General features: G+C 34.1%; 1 protein-coding gene across 1 annotated transcript; it reads right to left on the bottom strand.

Moving 5' to 3' along the window:
• On the bottom strand, positions 1–24,005 carry LOC133181126 (uncharacterized). The gene is made up of 7 exons (XM_061315667.1): positions 23,957–24,005; positions 5,181–5,333; positions 4,650–4,691; positions 4,372–4,410; positions 3,782–3,877; positions 700–991; positions 1–43 (listed from the first exon to the last, which is right to left on the bottom strand). Exons 1-7 carry the CDS (start codon positions 24,003–24,005, stop codon positions 1–3), a joined length of 714 nt encoding a protein of 237 aa, XP_061171651.1.
• Between the last annotated feature and the right edge of the window lie 333 nt (positions 24,006–24,338).

Genomic DNA, 24,338 nt, shown 5'->3' with positions numbered 1-24,338 from the left:
TTAATTTTCTACATTGGCAGTGTCCCAGCAGGAGTGAATAATTCTAAAAGGGACGTAAAGCAAATAAAACATCAACAAAACACAGTCAAAAGTATGCAACTAGAACGTATCACTTGTACCATACGTGAGCATTTTTTTTAAAAAGCTAGTTGTGTGACCAATCCGCAATTCTGCGTATATTTTGCAAGGAAAAAATACTAGGCCCACTAATGTATTGGTTTCTCCGCCAAAATTTAGGTGATTATGATAAAAATATTCTTTACAACTTATATCTCATGCGAAAAGAAAAGAATAAGTTAATTAAAATGCAGTTTCATCGATTATTCTCGCTATATATCAGATAAAAAGGGGTAAGAATGCCTAGAATATGTTAATAAAATCTTTGTACAACAAGTCATGGTATCTTGATAAACATTCAAATAGTACGAATCTTCTTTTCGAAAAAGTCATTTTTCAAACCTTCTCAACCATCTTTACAGCTTAATTCATATAATAAAAAACGTAATATTACGGATGTCACGCTTTTATATCATTCTAAAGTTGCTATTAAACTAGGTTAACGGTATATTTTATCATAACACCTTTCTAGTTTGTAAACAATAAAACAATCAAATAATGAAAGACTTTTCTTAATGATATATAATTTGAAATAAATATTAACGTTTAAAAGCAAGAAAAGATCTCTTCCAAATTTTTAACATTTTGTGTATATCCGAAAACAAAATAGGTAAGTCAATTATTATAACAACAGAGATAACAAATATGATAATAATGGCGCCTATATATCCTGCCACAACCGCAGAGTCCCGCTGATCAGGCGCACATGTCCGTAAACGTTTGATGGACGACAGGTTTTTCTTTTCCATCGTCAACTCATTTCGAATTTCCAGAATGCTGCTGTCCAAGTTTAAGCGATGGAGAAGTTGGTTGGTTTCATTTTTCCAGTAGTCTACCTTGGCTTGAAACTCCGCAGAACAACAGCAGTTCTGATCTGAGTAAAAATTAAACCATTGGAAGACATATTTTGTTGAGTTTGTAAGAAATGTTAAATCTCATTTGGATTTGACGTCCCACATGAACTACATGTTAAAATGTTTTAAGCATTGTCTAATTTAGGATGTAAATAAACTATAGGCCTATGAAATAACCTAGTTTCCTCGGTTACAGGATGGTGTGTTTTGTCTATTGTGTGTTTTTCTATGTCTGTCTAAATACACTATAATGAAAATAAAAATCGACGAAATTAGCAGTTTAAAATAAAATACCTATTTCTGTATATAAAAAGACACAAGGTTCGCAACTAGCCATCTTGGATTCCAAGGGGTGCCTTGGTTGAAGTTGGTTCACACTTGATTTTATTCAATATATACACGTTTCCTACCGTTGGCGGGTGAGATCTAGCCTCAATAATGATTGAATAACTCCCTTCTATCGTCTACTGATTTGCACTTGTCGTATAAAACATGCAGTAAACCGAAACGTCCTCGATATCTAGCACTGAAATGAAATATATGGAGATAACGAACAGTATTCAAGCTCAAAAGTCCATTAAACAATACAAATTATTGAGCAGAGCAAACACGGACCTCTAAAACATCAGAGGTGGGATCAGGTGCCATGGAGGAGTGAGCATCCCCTGCCGACCGGTCACACCCGCTGTGTGCTCCTTTTCATGATCGTGAAATAACGGAAAAATCCGTCGACAATTCAATGTGTAAATAATGGCCTAACAATTAGTGTGAAAAACGTCAGTCAGCATTTGACTTAATGATAAATTGTATTTGCTATCAATGTCATTGTATCGACCATAGAACTTTACGAAATAACGACTTTAGACGAAACTGTTGATATCCTTGTTTCATCAACTTGTTTGTCAATAACTTACCTCGTTTTAGAAATTATTCATAGATTACGTAGAGCATGCTCTTGCGTATCGAATCAACTGAGAGATATAAACCCCGTATGCAGGTGATGAAGATATATTGCTGCATAAGTAAGGGAAGTTGACGATTGAAAAGTTAAAGTCATCACGTTTATCATAAAGCTTGGTTGTAAGATTACCATTAACGTCTGAAACTGTAAGCAACGGAAGTGATGATTTCTGACTATGTAAATTGTAGAGGCGTCCCGGAATTGCAGGGAAAGTCTAGAGAACAGATTCTGACCTCTCGAGGACGTTTCGGTTTACTGTAACAAAAGCAAGAGTAACGGAAATATCAGAAATGGAAAACCCTCGGCTGTGAAGTACGTAGGCGAAGATGGAACTGAATATGACAAATGCTCAGAAAAGAAGGCAAGGGTGACTTTTAAATAGCCTTAGGATGGCAACCAGAAGGAAATCAAGCAAGTGGAAGACCAAAAATCACCCGGAGAACAGTCAAAAAAAAAAGGAATGCAGCTGCATAGTTGGCCTAGTTGAATGCCACCAAAACAGCAGCTAGGGACAGAAAGAAATGGAAAGAAAGCGTTAAGGCCTTATGTTCCTTTTGGCGCGGAGAAATAACAAAGAAATGTGAAGGCTAATGAGAACATACGGTGAAGTAAACTTTAATTGATAGAGTTACTCGTTATATTCGATAATTAATAAACAAACACCACTATAATACAGAATTTGACTTTACTGCAAATGCCCATTTATCTATAAAATTCTAATATATATATATATATATATATATATATATATATATATATATATATATATATATATATATATATATATATATATATATATATATATATACACTGTATCTATCTATCGATCGATCGTTCGTCTGTTGCAGATGAAGTTGCTCTAAAATCGAAATTCTTAATGTCTTTTTTTGTCCCCCGCTTTCGCGAAAGCGAGGGGACATTAAATCTCATTTGTCTCTCAGTCTATCTGTCTGTCAGTCTGTCCGTCTGTCAATCTGTCCGTCTGTTTAAACTTTAACCTTGGTCATAACTTTTGAATGAGAAGAGATAGGGCTTTCATATTTCACATGTACATTACCTGTGATAAGATCTTTCTAAATATACTTTGATTTTTGACCCCATGACCTTGAAGTTTGACCTACTTTTCAAAAATTTTAACATTACTTTAAATTGGTCATAACTTTTGAATGGGAAAAGATTGGGCTTTTGTATTATACGTGTTCATTACCTGTGACTAGACTTTTCTAAATGCACTATCAATTTTGACCCCGTTACCTTAACCTTGAAGTTTAACCTATTTTTCAAAAATTTAATGCTTGCTTATAACCTTTAATTAAAAAAAGTAGGGTTTTCATATTTGACATGTATATTACCTGTGACAAGACCTTTCCAAATATGCTTCCAAATATTTTTGACCCCCTGGCCTTGAAGCTTGACCTACTTTTCAAAAATTTAAAATTACTTTTAATTGGCTATAAAATTTGAATGAGAATTAGAGTTTTCATCTAACACAAGTACATTACCTGTGACAAGACCTTTCCAAATGTACTATGTTTTTTTTTAATCTGTGACCTTGACCTTGAAGTTTAAACAGTACTGCTTTTCAAAAAATTAATCTTTACTTACAACTTTTGATTAAGAAGAGATAGGGCTTTCATCTTTGACATGTACATTTCCCGTGGCAAGACCTTCCCAAATATACCATGTTTTTTGACACCTTGACCTTTGACCAAGACAGTTACAATACGCCATAAATAATTGCGTCCCATCCACTAAGACAACGAAAGCGGGGGACTACAATTCTTTGAATTTACTTGTATATCATCACAGAGAAATCTTGTACAATCTTATTCATCAATAGAAAAAAGACCTGCAGTTTCTGTAGTCGTTGTTGAGTCTGTAGATTTTTCTGTATTCGTAGTAACAGCTGGTACTGCATTTGCTGTTGAATTCGTACAGGTTTGATCTGGAAGGAAAACTTAAATTGTCGAAATCAATCAATCAATCTTATTCGAAAATACTAGGCTATGCTCTTGGTTCCTTTTGTATTATTTTTTTTGCATTAGTATTATTCTAAAGGGGGGTGGGTGGTCATGGTGGGTGATATTTTGTATCTTTACAAGACGTATGAGATTTAAGAATGTTTAGAATGTTTTGACAAATCTAACAAATTTCCAAGAACAATGGCTGTAAATTACCCTATCGTGTCTTTCGTGTTTCCAAAATTTCTTCAGTTTAAAAAAAAACAATCTAACTTTATCGTACAAGCAGAAATCGTGCGATAGGTTTGGGAGGTAAATGGTTTATAAAAAGATAACAAAAAAACCCACTGAGGACAAAATTCGAAAGAAAACAAAATATAGACAGAGAATACTCATATAGATCAATTGGGAATATAACTTTATTCCGTGAAGAGTACCCCCCCCCCAACATCATTGGAAAGAAACATAAATAGCTTACCTGATAGAGTACTTTGAGAATCACTCATATTTAAAAGCTCTGAAATCATTGAAATATAAATTGTAAGGCATTTCTGATGGTCAGCATAACATTTAAATATTTATTTCACATGTCTAACGATAATGCTTCAAAGTAAGACTGTTGTCCTGCTGTTTTCATCAGAGCAATCGCCAACAATGTGTTAAGTAATTTATACATTGTCATTTAAGTTTAAAATATATGCACAATGATAAAGGAATAAAAATAAATCTGAATGCTAGCAAAAGGTAAACACTTACTTGATGAATAATATTTGTTGGGACAACTTAGGAATGCTGACCCTATAAAATAAAAAAGTAGTAAAGTACAACAAAAGACTTTTTTAAAAATAAAAAACGGATGTATCCTTTGTCCATACTACCACTGTTTGTTTGTTTGTTTGTTTGTTTGTTTGTTTGTTTGTTTCTTGTTTAATGTCCCTCTCGAGAATTTTTCACTCATATTGGGACGCAACCATTGCCAGTGGAGGGATGCAAATTTTAAACCTATACTCGGCACTTACAGTCATTGAGCAGTGAGGGATCTCAATTTTTCGTGCCAGCACCCACATGTACTGCGACACGGAACCTCGGTTTATACGGTCTCATCCGAAGGACCGGTCTCCACGTCCCGCAGTGGGATTCGAATCCGCGACGTGAGGATCAACTCCTTACATCGCGACTCTAGAGCAAACACTCTAAACTGATTAGTTATGCTATTTAAAATATTTATATTAATCTTCATTCATATCTAATTTTTTTGTAAATAATTATAAAGCCTTGAATGCATACCTGTACAGACACAGAGTTTACTGAACGATATTAGTGTAGAATCAATGGTTTGAGCGATTGATAAATTTGTTCTCCTCCATTTACCATCTTTACAGAAACAGAACTCCGTGTCGTCACATCTTCCAGCGATATATTCTGGGGAACAACCACCAACTAAATCAGCAAAAAGTGAATCTATTAGAACTCTTGAACGGAAGTGAATTTTCTAATAATTTCAAATATGGTGTGTGTTTGTGTGTGTGTGTGAGGGTGAGGGTGTGTGTGTGTGTGTGAATCAACTAGAATGAAAGATTAAAAACTTGAGATTGAAAAGTATACTGTAAACAAATTCTTGAATTTTCAGTATGACGTGTTTGAATTTTAAATAGTATTAATTCAAATGCTTAAGTTTTGGAGTAATTTGCGATATATATGAATTACAGATCCATTGATTAAGGAAGCTTAGCCCCCGTTCACACATAGACGCCGCTTCTACTGCGATCAAAGCGTGGCCGAAAACGTGGCCGATCGTGACAAATCGCAGGAGAAACGAAGTGGAGTCTTTATAAGCGCAGTATGATCGCGGTAGGGTCTTCATGATCGGAGAGCTCTACGCTCTCGCCAAGCTTATTTTGAACATGCTCAAAACAAGCGTAGCGGGATCGTGGCAAACAAGAATCGGGGTAAAGTCGTAAAAAGAGCGTAGTAGAAGCGCCGTAATCGTACAAGCAGCGCAGAAGCATCGTGGAGAGATCTTCGTGATCGTGGTAAAAACGCAGTAAAAGCGTAGTACCGTCGGGAACTTATCAAGTATACGCTCCTACAACGCTCCCACTACGTTCTTACTACGTTCCCACTACGATCTCTCTACGTTCCTGACGATCCTACAAAGACCTATAATGACCTTACGCCGATCATACCACGACCTATCAGGCGGCAGTTTGTTTTTATAGCACTGATATTTGACCAAGCATCATCTGTCAACTACACGTAAAGGGTGACACTATACTTGACTATCATTTGCAGTTGAGACTTCGAACTTTCACATCTTGTTACAGTTACAATTGAAAATGCCCCGTAACCCCCGTGGTAAAGTTTGGACAGAAGAGAAAAATATGTTTCAAACCAAAGATATATATACATCATCGCCAAAATCGTACTAGAAGCGTAATAGAATCGTAATATGATCGGCACCACCGTAGCGATATCGTCGTACAGTCATCTAGGTCTGCGTAGCGTCGTAGTCTGATTTTGAATGTCGTAGCGGCAGCGTAGCGTAAACGCAGTAAACGCGGCCGCTGGTCGGCAACGGTCTACGTAACATCGTAGTAGAAGCGTGTTAGCAGCGCGTTTGACGTAGGGGCATCGTAGTACGGTCGTAATGAAGACCATAATTTGCCAAATTGCTCGATTTAGACGCCGATCGGCTCCGATCCGCCCCGATCCAAAACTTTTTCAGATCGTGGCTTGATCGGGATGATCGTCGTAAAGTCGCAGCTCTGTGTGAACGGGGGGTAAACACTGCTCAGTAGAGTTCAAACTCCATGGTAGTTTTATGCAGTAAGAGAGATCTGCCCTTTGATGTAAAATGGAATAAATGGAACTCATACAGTTTATGACACAATTTAGAATACATTAAAGTATTCTTAACATTATATTAGACCAAAATAAAGTAAATGAAAACATTGTTTTCATGTACATTTCCAATGTAAGTAAACAAAAGTGATTTCTGTTCATCAGTACTTCATTGTCTTTGAATATTTTTCCTGGAGAAATATGGCAGATACCCTATGTTGAAAATAAACAAGTAAAATTCAATATGTACACCTTTATGTGAAAAAAATTCTCAAAGTTTAAAAAAAAAATAAATAAGAAAAAGTTTAGAGTTTCCTTAAGGCTGCACGTGCATTAATACATTCAAATACAGAAATTTTCTATAATTTAAATGAAACTTTACAAAAGTCTTTAGAAGATTATTTTTCTTTTTTTAAATTTCTCTCTAGAGTAATGAATATATCAAACTATATCATGAGACAGCAATACCCGCACTAAGGTGTTTGCCTCTAAATGCACACTTCTTCATATTGGGCTTACCAAGGAAAAAGTCAAAATAATTCTATAATTTACACAGTACATGTATTCGTCAAATCGAGCATAAAATGCTCAGGTGACCATGTGACCTATGAGCCTCTTATAGGTATTTCCTTTACTTAATTCATTACCAGTCTGAAATAACAGAATTTAATTAATTTAATTAATGACGTAAATTAGGTTTTGATAAAAGGGGGAAAAATTTATTTTGGCCCATAATTGGAACTTTTTAAATTTATTTTCTCAACAACAAATAATATTATTTTAGTGCAAAGCGTTTTTGATGAATTTATCAAAATGTGCAAACTTTTTTTTAAATATTTGATTACCGGTAGGCAAAAACCTTGAAAAGCCATACCCAATCAATTTTGTCACCCCCCTCCCAACACACACACACAATTTGCCTGTTTTTATGCCCCCCGTAATCGAAGATTCGGGGGCATATAGTTTTTGCTCTGTCCGTCCGTCTGCCTGTCTGTCTGTTTGTCCGCAAAAACTTTAACCTTGCCCATAACTTTTGATTGGTCGGAGCTATGGCTTTCATATTTCACATGTGTATTTCTTGTGACAAGACCTGTCTTTGAGTACCATCACATTTGACCTATTGACCTTGACCTTGGAGTTTGACCCACTTTTGCAAAATTTTATGACACTTTAACCTTGGCCATAACTTTTGAACAGTTGGTGCTTGGGCTTTCAAACTTCACACGTGTAATTCTTTTGACAAGATCTTTCTTTGGATACCAACACCTTTGACCCATTGACCTTGACCTTGGAGTTTGACCTACTTTTGAAAAAACTTTAACCTTGGCCATAACTTTTGACCAGTTGGTGCTATGGCTTTCATACTACACATGTGTATTCCTTGTGACAAGACCTTCCTATGGATACCAATAACTTTGACCTTGACTTTGGAGTTTTACCTACTTTTATTTTGAAAAATTTTAACCTTGCTTATAACTTTTGATTGGTTAAAGCTATGGCTTTCATATTTCATATGTGTATTCCTTGCGACAAGACTTTTCTTAACTACCAACATCATATTTGACCTTGTCCTTGGAGTTTGACCCACTTTTGCAAAATGTTATGAGACTTTAACCTTAGCCATAACGTTTGAACAATTGGTGCTTGGGCTTTCAAACTTTACATGTGTATTTATTGTGATAAGACCTTTTTTTAGATACCAACAACTTTGACCCTTTAACCTTGACCTTGGAGTTTGACCTACTTTTGAAAAAACTTTGACCTTGGACATAACTTTTGAACAGAGCTAGGGCTTTAATCTTCACATGTGTAAGCCTTTTGAAAAGACCTTCCCTTGGATACCAACAACTTTGACCTTGACCTTAGAGTTTGACCTACTTTAATTTTGAAAAAACTTTAACCTTGCCCATAACTTTTTAACAGTTGGTGCTAGGGCTTTCATATTTCACATGTGCATTCCTTGTGACAAGATCTTCCTCTGGATACCAACAGCTTTGACCTTGACCTTGGAGTTAGACCTACATATGACTACATCAAATTAAATAAAAGTGCATCAAGGATAAGATTGCTTGACATTTCATTCATGAATTTGGGTCAACCCATGTACCCTCCTAGAATTAGGAATGAAAATCATTCAAAGAGATGGACCATTAAACTATTTGTATATATTCACATTTTTTTATGTCAAAACAAAGTATTAGTTTGAATACATGAACAAACAGAGGTCTGGGAAGGGAAAGGGGCGAGAAGGAGTTATCTCTTTTCATCTTAATTGTTGAAAACTCTTAAAATGAATGTTAACCTGAAATCCGACTTGTGCGTCCTCATTATTTTAAAATGGTGGTGTCTCCATATGAGTGAAAAATTCCCGAGAGGGACATTTAACAACAAACAAACAAATGACTTAAAAACACAATATACATGTAAATGTTTATTAGTCAACAGATATACTTCTGGTCATATCTCTAGTTCTCCCTTGAATTGGAAATGATGATATAAATATTTTAAGAATGATTAAGAGTTGAAAAGGTTGTACATCTTAAAATTGACTGTTAGCTCTGTGGTTGAATTAGCTATACCAGTTTAACTTATTTTGCTACTCAAAGCACCTTGATTAACTATTTTTATAATCATACTGTTTTCTGAAATTGCAGTTTTTTCAACATGGATACAAGTCATATATTTTCAGCTTCTGAAAACAATGCATGAAAAAAAAAACTGCTTTTCAAAAATTTCCAAGTACTTGTGATCGTAAGTTTTTAACTCACTTGAGTTTTTCTGTTTTTTCTGATCACATTTTGTCTGTCATCCATCTGTCCGTCTGTAAACTTTTCACATTTTTGTCTTCTTCACTAGAACCACTGGGCCAATTTCAACCAACCTTGCCACAAAGCATCTTCGGGTAAAGGGGATTCAAGTTTGTTCAAATGAAGGGTCACACCCTCTTTCAAGGGGGATAATCAAGAATTAGTGAAAAAATAATGGCTTCTTTTAAAAATCTTCTTAACCAACCTTGCCACAAAGCATCTTCGGGTAAAGGAGATTCAAGATTGTTCAAATGAAGGGTCACACCCTCTTTCAAGGGGGGGGGGGGATAATCAAGAATTAGTGAAAATTTGGTGGTATCATTTAAAAAAAGTCTTATCAAGAACCACTGACTAGGCCCAAAAAGTTGAAACTTTTTTTACATAGACTTAGTGTAGATTCAAATTTGTTTAAATTATGACCCACTGGGGTAGGGTGAGGCCACATATGGGGATCTAAAGATTTACATAGAAAAATGCAGGAGTTTTTTTCCATCATAAATCTTCTTCTCAAGAACAGCAAAGGCATTATTGTCCCCTGTTTTCACGAAAGGGACCTAGGGGACATTAATCTCATTTGTCTGTCAGACTGTCCGTTTGTCTGTCTGTCCGTCCGTCACAATAAATTTAACCTTGGTCATAACTTTTGAATAATTAGAGATAGGGCTTTCATATTTCACATGTACATTACCTACAAGAACTTTCTAAATACATGTATACTATGATTTTTGAACCCATGACATTGACCTTGAAGTTTGACCTACTTTTCCAAAAAAAAAAAAATTGACATTATTTTAAATTGATCGTTTTGAAAGAGAAAAGATAGGGCATTCATATTAATTATACATGTATATTACCTGTGAAAAGACCGTTATAAATATATCACGACTTTTGATTCTGTGACATTGACTTTGAAGTTTAAACTACTTTTCAAAAATGTAATATTTCCTTATAACTTTTGATTGAGAAGAGATAGGACTTTCATATTTGACATGTACATTACCTGTAAAAAAGATGTTTCCGAGCATGCTATGATTTTTTACCCCTTGACCTTGATGTTTTACCTAATTTTCAAAAATTTTAACTTTGGTGATTACTTTTGAATGACATATGATAGGCCGTGCATATTTGAAACAATATGCCATAAATAATGGCATCCCATCCACTAAGACACGGAAGGCAGGGGACCACAATTCTTTGAATTTGCTTGTTAGTCATTTTGATATGGAAACATCCTCATATAGTAGATTCAAGTTTTTTATGCCCTGCCATGAATATGGCCGAGGCATATAGTGTTTGTCATGTCCGTCTCCCGCCCTTCCATCCTTCCGCCTGTCCTTCTGTCGCGCTTTGCTTTTAGCTCGGTTCAAAGGCCAGTTTCAAAGAAACTATCCAAGATATTTTTATCAAAGTTCATATGCTGATCGATATTGATAAGAGCTATGCAACTGCATCAACATTTTTTTTTTACCTTGATCTTTCCTTTGACCTTGACCTCACTTTTCTTAAATTAGTGTCTAGATCAGTTTTGAATAAACAATTCAAGATATATTTATCAAACTTCATATGCTGATACATACTGCTGAGAGCTATCAATTGCATAAACTTTTTTGGCCTTGAATTTTCCTTTGACCTTGACCTCACTTTTATAAATTAGTGTTTATCTACGTTTTAAATAAACCATTTATGATGTTTTTATCAAACTTCATATGCTAATAGTAAATACATTATAACTGATGTAAGCTTTTCAACTGCATCAACATTTTGACCTCAACCTTTCCTTTGACCTTGACCTCTCTTTTCTTAAATAAGTGTTAAGCTCAGTTTTGAATAAATCATTCATGATATTTTTATCAAACCTAATTTGCTGATATGTATTAGTGAGAGCTATTCAACTGCATCAAAAACTTTTCATCTTCCACCTTCCTGTGACCTTGACCTCCCTTCTCTTTGATTTGTATTTTGCTTAGTTTTAAAGAAACAATTTAAGATATTTTTATGTAAGCATGCACTTATACATAATTTGGTGAGAATTTATCATCTACATGTATATCCAATTTTTTTTTAGATTTTAGTTTCAATTTTAAAGAAACTGTTCAAGATATTCTCATCAAACTTCATACACTCATACAACTTTTCATGTTGCATTAGTAATATACATGTACATTCGGCGGGGCATTCAAGTCCTATGGACATATTTCTAGTTTCAAATCATGACCTCCAAGGGTAGGGTCAGGCCACAATAAGGGATCAAAGTTTTATATAGGAATAAAAGAAAAAAAATCTTCAAAATTCTTCTTTTCAAGAACAACAAGAGCATGATTAATATGGAAACATTTTCAAGAAGTGTAGATTCAAGTTTGTACAAATCATGACCCCATGAGTTAGGGAGAGGCCATTTTTTTCCTGCCCCTATTTGCCATCCACATGGAAATGCAAATTTTGAAACCATTTTACACATCCACAGGACAAAACCAATCATGTTCCAAATGATCATGATTTAAGGCTAATGCATAAAATATAAGGGAAGTTCTGGGAACCAGGGTGTTTAAACATGTTAAATATTTTTTAAAAACAAGAGGCCCATGGGCCACATCGCTCACCTGAGTAACTTTGGCCATGCTGTTCTTTACCAGATTTCCCCCCTTTTTATATACCTATTGTGGCCCCGCCCTACCCCCGGGGGTCATGATTTGAACAATTTAGAATCTACACTACCTCATGATGCTTCCAAATATGTCTCAGCTTTATTGGTGCGGTACTGGTTCTTGAAAAGAAGATTTTTCTTATAGATTTCGATGTAAAACTTGGATTCCCTATTGTGGCCCCGCCCTACCCCCGGGGGTCAAGATTTGAACAATTTATAATCTACACTACCCTAGGATGCTTCCATATAAGTTTCAGCTTTTCTGGCCCTGTGGTTCTTGAGAAGAAGATTTTTAAAGATTTTTCTTATGTATTTCAATGTAAAACTTGGATTCCCTATTATGGCCCCGCCCTACCCCCAGGGGTCATGATTTTAACAATTTAGAATCTACACTACTCAAGGATGCTTCTATACAAGTTTCAGTATTTCTGGCCCTGTGGTTCTTGAGAAGAAGATTTTTAAAGATTTTTCTTATATATTTCAATGTAAAACTTGGATTCCCTATTGTGGCCCTGCCCAACCCCCGGGAGTCATGATTTGAACAATTTAGATTCTACACTACCCCAGGATGCTTCAATATAAGTTTCAGCTTTTCTGGCCCTGTGGTTCTTGAGAAGATTTTTAAAGATTTTTCCTATATATTTCAATGTAAAACTTGGATTCCCTATTGTGGCCCCGCCCTACCCCCGGGGGTCATGATTTGAACAATTTAGAATCTACACTACCCCAGGATGCTCCAATATAAGTTTCAGCTTTTCTGGCCCAGTGGTTCTTGAGAAGAAGATTTTTAAAGATTTTTCTTATGTATTTCAATGTAAAAATTGGATTCCCTATTGTGGCCCCGCCCTACCCCCGGGGGTCATGATTTGAACAATTTAGATTCTACACTACCCCAGGATGCTTCAATATAAGTTTCAGCTTTTCTGGCCCTGTGGTTCTTGAGAAGAAGATTTTTTAAGATTTTTCCTATATATTTCAATGTAAAACTTGGATTCCCTATTGTGGCCCTGCCCTACCCCCAGGGGTCATGATTTGTACAATTTAGAATCTACACTACTTCAGGATGCTTCAATATAAGTTTCAGTTTTTCTGGCCCTGTGGTTCATGAGAAGAAGATTTTTAAAGATTTTTCTTATATATTTCAATGTAAAGCTTGGATTCCCTATTGTGGCCCCGCCCTACCCCGGGGGTCATGATTTGAACAATTTATAATCTACACTACCCCAGGATGCTTCAATATAAGTTTCAGTTTTTCTGGCCCTGTGGTTCTTGAGAAGAAGATTTTTAAAGATTTTTCTTATGTATTTCAATGTAAAACTTGGATTCCCTATTGTGGCCCCGCCCTACCCCCGGGGGTCATGATTTGAACAATTTAGAATCTACACTACCCCAGGATGCTTCAATATAAGTTTCAGCTTTTCTGGCCCTGTGGTTCTTGAGAAGAAGATTTTTAAAGATATTTCTTATGTATTTCGATGTAAAAATTGGATTCCCTATTGTGGCCCCGCCCTACCCCCGGGGGTCATGATTTTAACAATTTAGAATCTACACTATCCAAGGATGCCTCCACATAAGTTTCAGCTTTTCTGGCCCAGTGGTTCTTGAGAAGAAGATTTTTTAATGACCCCACCCTATTTTTGTCTTTTCTTGATTATCTCCCCTTGTAAGGGGACTTGGCCCTTCATTTTAACAATTTACACTCCCCTTTACCTAAGAATGCTTTGTACCAAGTTTGGTGAAAATTGACCCAGTCGTTCTTGAGAAGAAGTTTAAAATGTGAAAAGTTTACAGACTGACGGACAGACGGACGGACAGACGGACAGACAGACGGACAGACGGACGGACGACGGACAACGGGTGATCAGAAAAGCTCACTTGAGCTTTCAGCTCAGGTGAGCTAAAAATTTGACCCCAATTTGACCTCTAGGGTGAAAATGAAAATTCCGAAACCTTACTGCACATCTACATGATACCACCAACCATCTCCCAAAAGATGATTAGGCTACAGTTTAAAATGTAAGAGGAGTTCAGAAAACCAGGGGCTTTTTGCATAAAAAACGTCATTTTTCGACCCCCATTTGACCCCCAGGGTGAAAATGAGAATTCCGAAACCTTACTGCACATCTACATGACACCACCAGCCCTCCCAAAAGATGATTATGCTACTATGTAAAATGTAAGAGGAGTTTGAGAAAGAAGAGTAACAAACGGACAGACGGACGGACGGACGGACATGAGTAACAACAATATACCAGAACTTTCTTTTGAAATTGCGGGTATAATTAACAACATAACAAAGTATGGAATAAATCCTGTATTTTGCACATTTTTTAATGATCTTATAAATAATTAAAATGCCTTTTATTGAAAAAAGCCTGTTGAAAGTACCTGCCTGGAAAAGACATTCAGTCTTTTTCCATAATTATGTATACCTAAGCCTAAACTTTTAATACAATTTAAAAAAAACAACATGTTACTAAAGTTTATTTGACAGACTGACAGAATCATCGATTGTGTAATCATTGTGCAAATTTTCTAGTCTGGGATGTGATCAATAAGTAAAACCATGGCCTGGTAAAGTGATTTTGCAGAATATTAATTACACAAAAACTGTTCATTTCATAGAAAGGAACAGAAGAATTGAAAATGTGCATCAATTTATACCTTTCTTTTATTCTATATCCATGTTCTCCATGCTATTAGCACACTAACAAAGATTGCATTATTTTTGGCATCTGAAAGTCTGTGAATTTAAATTGTGTGAAAAACCAAATCTGCTCAAAATTATACGTGATACTGATTATTATTGTTCTTAGGTACACTTGCATTCTACCTACATAATTAGAAAGAATATTTTTATTTCACTATGGAGAATCTATAGACCTTGACTTTTATTGTAATCAGGAAGTCTTTCTCAGCACGCTTCAGTCAATTTTCAGTTTTAGTCAAATTTATGAACTTTGTTTTTCTCATTTTGTTTATTGTCAAAGTTGAATTTTAACTAATAAAATGTTAAAATATTAAATAAAATGTTTTCCCTACCTACGCTATTTTTTTTCTCAGGTTGGAATAGGAAACACAATATTTATTTACCTTGGCCTTATTTTAAAATCATAGTTACTGTACCATTAAAAGTTTATACGAAAAATCAGCATGCATTACCAGGGGTTTTGATTGTATTGATTATGTTGTTTTTACGTCCCATTCGAGAATTTTTCACTCATATAGAGTCACCACATACATGTGAAGGGCTTCAAATTTTGATCTTTACTCGGCACTCAGGGCCATTGAGCAGTAAGGGATCTTTATCGTGCCAACGCCTTCCATGACACGGGAACTCGGTTTTTAAGGTCTCATCGAAGGACCTGCAACTTTCACTTCAAAGTGCCGAGCGCATGGCAAAGGAACAGTTGCTACCCATTTTTTATCGACTTAGGTCAGTCGCGGCCGAGATTCGAACTAACGACCTCCCGATCACGGAGCGAGCGCTCTACCGACTGACCTACCGTGAACAGTCCCAGAGGTTTTGAAAAGAGAACAAATCATTATATTTTTTGAATAAATATAAACAAAAATACAGTTGTGTGTGGTTTTTCTTTACAATTTGCCTTAAAGGAGGTGTACAGCATCATTAGGAATAATAATATTAGTCGCGTAAAAGTTTATCAATTATTGAAATTTTTAATTTATACAGGGATCGAGTAAATAAATCTCATTACTACGTTTCGTGTGTCCTTAATTTTGTTTTTTTAAATATATTGTCCACATATATAATTCCCGTCCTAGGAATGTAATCATTTACCAGAGGACATTATTTTTTAAAATTTCCGTGGAAGGCGTATTGTCCAGGATTACTGTTCATTAGATGTATTTGATGTTGCTCAGGATGGTATTCAGGAAAAAATGAACACTAAAATAAAATTTTTAATATAAGCACAACTAGCTGCAGAACTGTAGCTCTCTGATTGAGAAAATTCGGACAGACAAACCAGAGAGCTACAGATCTATGCATTGTAAAACCCTTTGATTTACAGCGACGCATCTTTGTCGTACGCTTTAATTTTTTATATCATTAACCATATATTTTACTTGCATTCCCGATACTTTATTTAATTTCAAACGGTTACAAACAGCCCTATATAACCTTCGAATGTCAGTTTTAAAAATTCGCATTCCGACGTCCGCATGGTTGGGTCTTGCTAAAATAACTCGCCCTAAAGGTAAATAAAGTACAGGAATAGGAGTAAAATACATGATAAATTAACAGATACCATACTTTGAGCTTTGGAACGCACATAATACAAGAAATAATACCAGAAGGAAGTGACAAAACAGCTTCGCCGTAAATCGAAGGTTTTTACAACAGGTTCTTAACCCCCCCCCCCCCCCCCACCGTTGCTACGGGCCTGAAATGTCAACCGTGAATCTGGAAATTGTTAGTTTCGATAAATATTTTCGCAATTTTGCGCACGTAAAGTTTTCGCAAAATATTTTTCTCAGAAATCGATCATCAAGAAAAAGTTCAGTTATATTTTTTAAAAAGATATTTTTCTTTGATGCAAATGTCTTATATTTACACCCATTTTATTTGAATTATTATTAGACAGGCCCGTAGGAAGCAATTTCACTTTGAGGGGGCACAACCATACATTTTCAGTTGGGGAGGCACTATCAACTACCAAAATTCCTTGACAAGCAAAAAAAAAAAAAAAAAAAAAGGTCATCAGAAGTTATTATTGAGGGGGCACAAACATATAGTAGCTATGTTTTCTATAGTATTCTATATATCGGCAAAATTATTAGGGGGGGCACGCCCCCCCCCCCCCGTGCCCCCCCCCCCCCCCCCCGGTTCCTACGGCCATATTTGTGTGCAATGCCTACTGACTGCAAATTTTACTTTCATATATAAAATATAATTTTCAAAACGTTTTAAACAATCATCTCTTTTTAAGAATGTTGGATATTATGAATTTCTTAAACCCAGTTAAATCAGACTGATTTTATCTGTAATCACTAATTATTGTTAGAATGTTCGTTGGCATGAGTTCATTGTTAAAAGTACATATATACTTGCATAATAAATAAAATATACTTTAAATCTTTGGTGTTTTGTTTTAATTTTTAGCACTTGGGTGAATTCGCATACTTAAGAAAGGTTAAAATTAACTTAAATACTGTATACCATTTTGACCCTACATCGCAAAATAAATGGTGAGGAAATTTCCAGATTTACGTTTCTCCTCCAAAACACTTGATCTCATCTCTGGTGTTTCCAGGAATGTTTGTCCTGCTTTATAACCGGTTTATAACCGGTCACGGTAGTTTAGTGGTAGGGCGTTCGCTTCGTGATCGACAGGCTCGATTCTCGTTCACCGCTCCGCGTCAAACATAAGACTTTAACATAGGTAGTGACTGTTTCTTCGCCAAGCACTCGACAATAGATGTAAAAGTCACGGGTCTTTCGGATGAGACCTTAAAAACCGAGGTCCCGTGTCAAGGCAGGTATTGGCACGATAAAGAACCCTCACCTCTCAATAGCCCTATGTGCCGAGTAAAGGTCAAAATTTGAAGCCCTTCACTGGCATATGGTGACGTCTCTATATGAGTGAAAAAAATGTCGAACGTTTCAATCATACAACATACAATCGATAAATCAATCCTGCTTTATATAGTAGGATTCTTAGGTTGCTCACTTTTATCTTCACTATTAATTAAAGAGGGTTGAACGGTGTCAGAACTCCCCCCCCCCCCCCTCTGAAAAGATTCATATGTTTCACGTCCACACGATGTAGGATAAAAACCAAAAGAATTAGAATGATCTAAGTGACCCATATTGTAAGAGATTTCAAAATAGATGCTATCCCAAGCATTGATTCAACCTATGCTCATTTATCACATTTTCAATTCATTATAAAGGTGCATTATTGAAACCTGATGATAAATATTGCTGTCTTTTAAGAATTATACTATGCATATGCTGGCACTCTTCTGAAATTTTTATCGAAATGTGTACTTTTTCCCACAAGCAGATAAATAACTGAATGAAGAAAAAAATCCTTCAATTTGAAAAAATGAACTGTGTTTGATATTGTGTTTATGTTAACAGTAATCATAACGAAACATAAATTTGTTGCCACTATTAATGATCTTAAGGACAGACGATATTCCTCAATAATATATAATTTTTTCTAAGATTTTGTCATTGAAGTATTGATACTTCAACATGTTTACTCGCAAAAAATTGAGGTACCTTACCAGGCATTTGTGCAAGATACCAGAGGATATTTTTCCTATAAAATCCTTTTGGAAAAAACTTAATTAGCCAATATCACATTTTTTGGTGTTACATTTTTTAAAAAGACAATTAGAAACCAGTTTATAAATCAGAAGGTAATTAAAATTTTGAATATTTTCCACATAATTCGAAGACAAAACAGATATTTGAGGAACGTATCTTCTGACCTTAAGTCCCAAATGACACAAAATGTATTATTGGGTAAATTGTGTACACTCATGATTTGGTTAAAAACGCACAGCAACTACGAATGAAAATTTAATAATTCAGTTTTGTGCTTTACTGACATTGGGTTACAACGATTCTGTCGAATAATTAATGGTCTATTTTAATTGGTTGTTAGCTCACTTGAACCAAAGGTTCACATTGTTTATCTTCTCCAAAACAGGAAATTCAATCAAACATGACTCAAAGTATCACTGGCTATAGTAAGTTCAAGTTTTTTTAAAATGAAGGGTCATGCCCTTTCAAAGGAGAGATAATAAAATAAAAGCATAATTTCAAAAATTACTGGGCTAGAAAAAAGGAAATTAATGTAAAAGCCTCCTAACATAATATAGATTAAAGTTTATTCATGGGGATATGATGTGTCGGATCAAAGTTTTACATGGGTATAATATTGAAAAAGAAATCTTTGTAATATATTCTCAAGAACAGCTGAACCATGATAAGTCATATTTATATGCGTGCATTCTTAATGCAGAATCAAGTTTGTTAAAACCATGGCCCCAGGTGTAAGGTGGGACAACAAACGTTTCACATGGAAATATATAGGTAAACATCTTTTCAAACTTTTTTTCAAGATCACAATTAAGGGCGGCAATAAGTCACATTGATAGGAAAGCATTCTCAACTAATGAAAATTTAAGTTTGTTCACATTATAGCCCCCCTAAAGAGGTAAGGCGGGATACAATATAGGATGAGAGTCTGACGTTGAAGGAAATTAATAAAATAAAATCTTTAAACGAACAACAGGACCACATTTAGCCAAATATTTAAATGCATTCACACGCTGTGTGTATTTATTTATTTTTCAAATAATAAAACCTTGTTTTTACAATGGAACTGAATTCAGGACTCAATTTTACACACTAGAAATGTACGTATAAAAAAGAATTTTTTTTTAAAAATCTTGTTCTCAAGAGGACTAGAGTCACCTTAGCCATTTTGGTATTGAATCATTCTAATGTTGTGTGGATTCATCTTCGGTTATGTCTTGACCCTATAAGGCTCGAATGAGGCCACTACATGTGCTCAAACTCTTTTGATGAAAAAGAGGCCTAGGGACAATTTTTTTTTTCAAAATCTGATGAGAAACAAGAGGACCAAGATGACTCAGGTGAGCGTTGTGGGCCTGTTGTGGTATCATGTCTATGGATGATACATTTTACTATATGCAACTGCGATTTCGCCAAATAAGACACCATTTTACGACCAGGGTATTTTATATCAATAGTATGTGCTGCTTTTTTTTAAAAATCCTTTTTTAATATCTAGCTCTTAACAACACTTTATTGTACATGGAATCAAGATATTGAATTCTAGGACGACATTGACACTTGAAGTTTAAACAGATAAAGGCATTAATTATTTTGCACAAGATAGATTTAGAGTCATATTTCACAAGAACAAAATGTATTGAATATGGTATCGTGAGGTAATTTCCCTCCGTTGGTATCATTGAATTTTCATGCGAGACCGTTGGGCGATATTGATATTATTTTAGTAATAGAATTTCCAGGAATTAATATGAACAACTTTTTTACCTCCTGGACAGCCCAGTATGTCAAGAGCAGAATTCCGGGAGAAATGTCTGAACCTTTTTCGATATTGCAGTTTTACAATAAATATAGCTGCATGCATCTTTAATGATATGGACCATTTCTATTTACTATGCGATGATGTGTTGATATTCGATATTTGAATCGATTTGGCATTTGTACCATAGCTATAGCCTATTGTGCTTTCATCTTTGTTGCATAATTTGTTTGTACCATAAGTTATCTCATAAGATTCAGCAGATTTTTTTCTAATGAAGAAGACCTATATGTTTCTTTTATGATTTATTAAAATAAAATGTAATTGAATGCTGACGAGCAATTCCATTTCCAAGGACTCTCTATTCATTATGAAAGATATATTTTTGCTAAACTCTATGCACGAGTAAAATATTCTTTTTACTTATTTCAGAGTTTTATAGCGTAAAGCCGGGAAAGAATTGGTTCCTAGTTAAAAACGAAACAGCAGAAGAAGCCAAAAATTAAAAATAAATTCGGTTCATAGAAAATATATATATGACGGATAATGAAAAAACACAGTTCCTTTAAAAAAGGAAAGGGGAAAAAGAGAAAAAAAAATCAATATCCTTCTTAATGACAGAACCTTTGACTTTTATATTTTATACCTTTTAGTTCTACTTTCTGTAAAATGATAGGCTCATATTGATAATTATTAATCCATGACATGTGTTGCAGTTTCTAAACACACAATTTATAGTGTGCTTATCTTCCAATGACCATCAACTAATGACATTTTTATAGTGTGTGAATTGAATGACAGGAAGTTATTGCGACTTTTCTTTTATATGGCCCTTTAATGACATATTTATTACGTCTGAATCAAACAACAATGGGATCAGTGTACTCACAAAGTAAGCAACCATAAGTGATCCTGATAAAATGAAACTTTGATCTTGAACTAGATAAGTATAAAGTAGATATAGCTTTGAGGATCAATAATAATCCTCGTATTCAGGCAGATTCCAGTCACAATCAAAGTGTTTATAGTATAGTACTTTTTTTTTTTAAATTTAATGCTTGGATTTGAACATAATTTTTCTACTTTCTTGTCCACATATTCTTTATTTTGTGAATTCCTTGCAAAATCTTTTTACATAATTCCATACTCCCTTTGTTTTAAAGAGAACAAAATAAAACCAATAAAACAAAACAAAACAAAAAAAAATATTCTATGCAATTCATAACCTTTCACTTGTATTTTTTTATTCTCATTTTTTTCCAGAGTTTAATTAAGGCTAACCAAATAATTAATTCTCATGAACAAAAAGATTGTATCAGATTACATCTGAAATACCGGTATATCAAGACATGCATATTTTCCTATTGATGAAACTTAACTTTTTTCTCTATCAAAAACAAGGTTCTTTTATAATACACAGGATGAAATAGTTATTGGAATCCATTATCCAGTATATGATGTTTTTTTTTCCAAGCAGAACCGTTGGGATAGCTCAGGTAGCAAATGTTCCTTCGCCAAGCGCTTGAAAGTTTGAAGTGAACAGATGAGACCTTAATACCAGAGGCCCCGTGTCACGGCAGGATAAAAATCTCTAAGCGCTCAATGGCCCTGAGTGTCGAGTAAAGGTCTAAATCTGAAGCCCTTCACCGGTTAATTGTGACATCTCTATTTGAGTGAAAAATCCTCGAATGGGGCGTAAAACAACAATCAATCAGTCAATCTTCCAGGCAATTACTGAATGTAATCAAGATTGTTTGACACCATTACAGAATGATCGTCTCAATATTTATAATTTATTTTACCATACATGTAACTGCAGTAAATAATTAAACATAACGATGAAAAAAAAATACATAGTTATACAAAAATATATCGTATTAATTAATTTTATATGCATCGTATATTTATTTTTTTTCTTCTTTTACCATATCGTAAAGTAATCATATAAATAACAGGATACAATAAAAAAAAGAAAGAAAAAAAACAAAAACAAAAAACAAAAAAAAAAAAAACAAAAAAAAAAAAAACAAAAAAAAAAGGTTTTATTTAACAATTTTTAACAGATGGTAAAAATTTTTTTTTTATAAAAAGAAATACGTTTTACTGACTTTTTTTTTTTTTTTTTACTTAATTCTGTTCTTAGATTTGAAGTTTTCAAAAATTGTAGTTTGTTTGAAAAATCATACCAAGTATTTATTTTATTTATTTTAAAGTTTTAGTCCATAATTATTAATTTGAATTACTTCGGAATAATCCTGTAAGCCTTTGATTGTTTAAAATTGTTAAATAAATTCATTACTTTGTAGTAAATTCTGAGAAGCAGAAAAGTGATATTTTTATACTCCGACGTTCCATCAAAATATAATCCATGTTAGATCTCAAACTCAGTATACTAATATCTAATTGAAATTGGAGAATTATTAAAAGGAAAGATAAATATGATATTTTAACCCATAACATCTAAATATAAAAGACATTTAGATTAAAGCAAAATAATACACTTTGAACATTTCATTTAGTCAGAAACCAGACAAGAGTCTGTCTTCAAATGTTGTACATTTGAAGTCATTTTTTAGGGTAAGTGCTTTATGAAATGAAAGAAAATTAAATTATAAGTAAAGAATTTATTAGCTACCCATTAAAAAATTGCACAATTATGAGAAGAAAAAAATCCCTTTAAACCCAGAACATCGAAATATAAAAGACATTAAAGGTGCTTGGACACAGATTTGAAGTTAATATTTTCTCAGATTTTCAGTATAACTTCATGACTTATATGTTGCTATAGCATTTCATACTAAAATATAATAAAAATCTTATTTCATCTCGAAGTTATTGAAACTTCAAATTTCTGGACGCGTTTGATTGACACATCCTTGCACTTTCACAAATTTTATTTTATTCTTAATACTTAAGAAAAGTGGCAGTTTTGTTGTGTATAAATGAAAAATATTAAAACTATAATCCAGAAAATTCAGAGTAAAAAATGTTTGAAAGCAAAACCCACTCACAGTATTGTCAGTCCGTGTCCAGTGGTGTGTGCAGACTTTAACAATTGAACACACCCAGTGAATCGTAAACATTAACAATAACAGAGCTCGTGCCCTGTTTACAGAAACAGTTTACGTTTCACGGGTGTATTCAATTTGTTAAACTCTGTACACAACACTGAGCACGGGCTGACGATATTACACAGGAAAAATTGCAACGTATGTTTAACATATGTTGAACATACATTGAACATATGTTCTGAAACATATGTTCGCCATAAAAAACGAGCAACATATGTTTTACATATGTTTATGAACATATGTTGATCACATATGTTGCTTATATGTTTTGTATGAACATATGGTTAACATATGTTTGTGTTCATATGGTTTTCATATGTTAAACATATGTTAATTTTATTTCTTACTTACATTTATTATTTAATTATTTGATATTTCTTTGGATTGCAAACTTAACTAAATAGTACTCTTTTCCTTTCATCACTTAATAATAAGAAATCAAAGAACACAATCTCAAGCATTAATCTTGAGTTTATTTTTTCAAATTTTTACATAATTCTGGCTTTATTATCCTGACAGTAACTGCATTGCTTCTGAAATGATCAAGAAAAAATAATAAAAATTAAGACGTCCAAATTTCATGATGTCAATTTCATGTATAATTAATAAATATATACCAGTATTAGTTAGCACAAAGAGTAATTACTTTGAGCACTTACAATTTTTTTCTTGGCCTGTTCTTTGTTTTCTTCCATTTTACAACCCCTTGGAACCTTATCATAGGATTTGAAATTGTCAAATTTTAAGGTACTGGGTGGCACTTCAGTGGAGTCTCCAATTTTAAGGTTCTGTTAATTAACACAGGTTTTCTGAAATACATGTACAAATTAAAGTCTACATGTAATTTAAGTTCATACACTGAAGATATTTGTCATATGCATGTGCAAACAAATGCATACCCCATTCTCCTAAACAGTTATCAGTTATGATATGAGTTAAAACTAATTTCATAACACATTATATGGTGTTGTGTAACACCATATAATGTTATGTCCAAGACAATTTCACTCTTGAAAGATATGCTTAAT

The sequence above is a fragment of the Saccostrea echinata genome, unplaced genomic scaffold (assembly GCF_033153115.1).
Source record: "Saccostrea echinata isolate AGI-Se365-2 ecotype Australia unplaced genomic scaffold, CSIRO_AGI_Sech_v1 ptg000008l, whole genome shotgun sequence".
NCBI lineage: Eukaryota > Metazoa > Mollusca > Bivalvia > Ostreida > Ostreidae > Saccostrea > Saccostrea echinata.
This window is presented reverse-complemented; position numbering and strand designations above follow the sequence as displayed.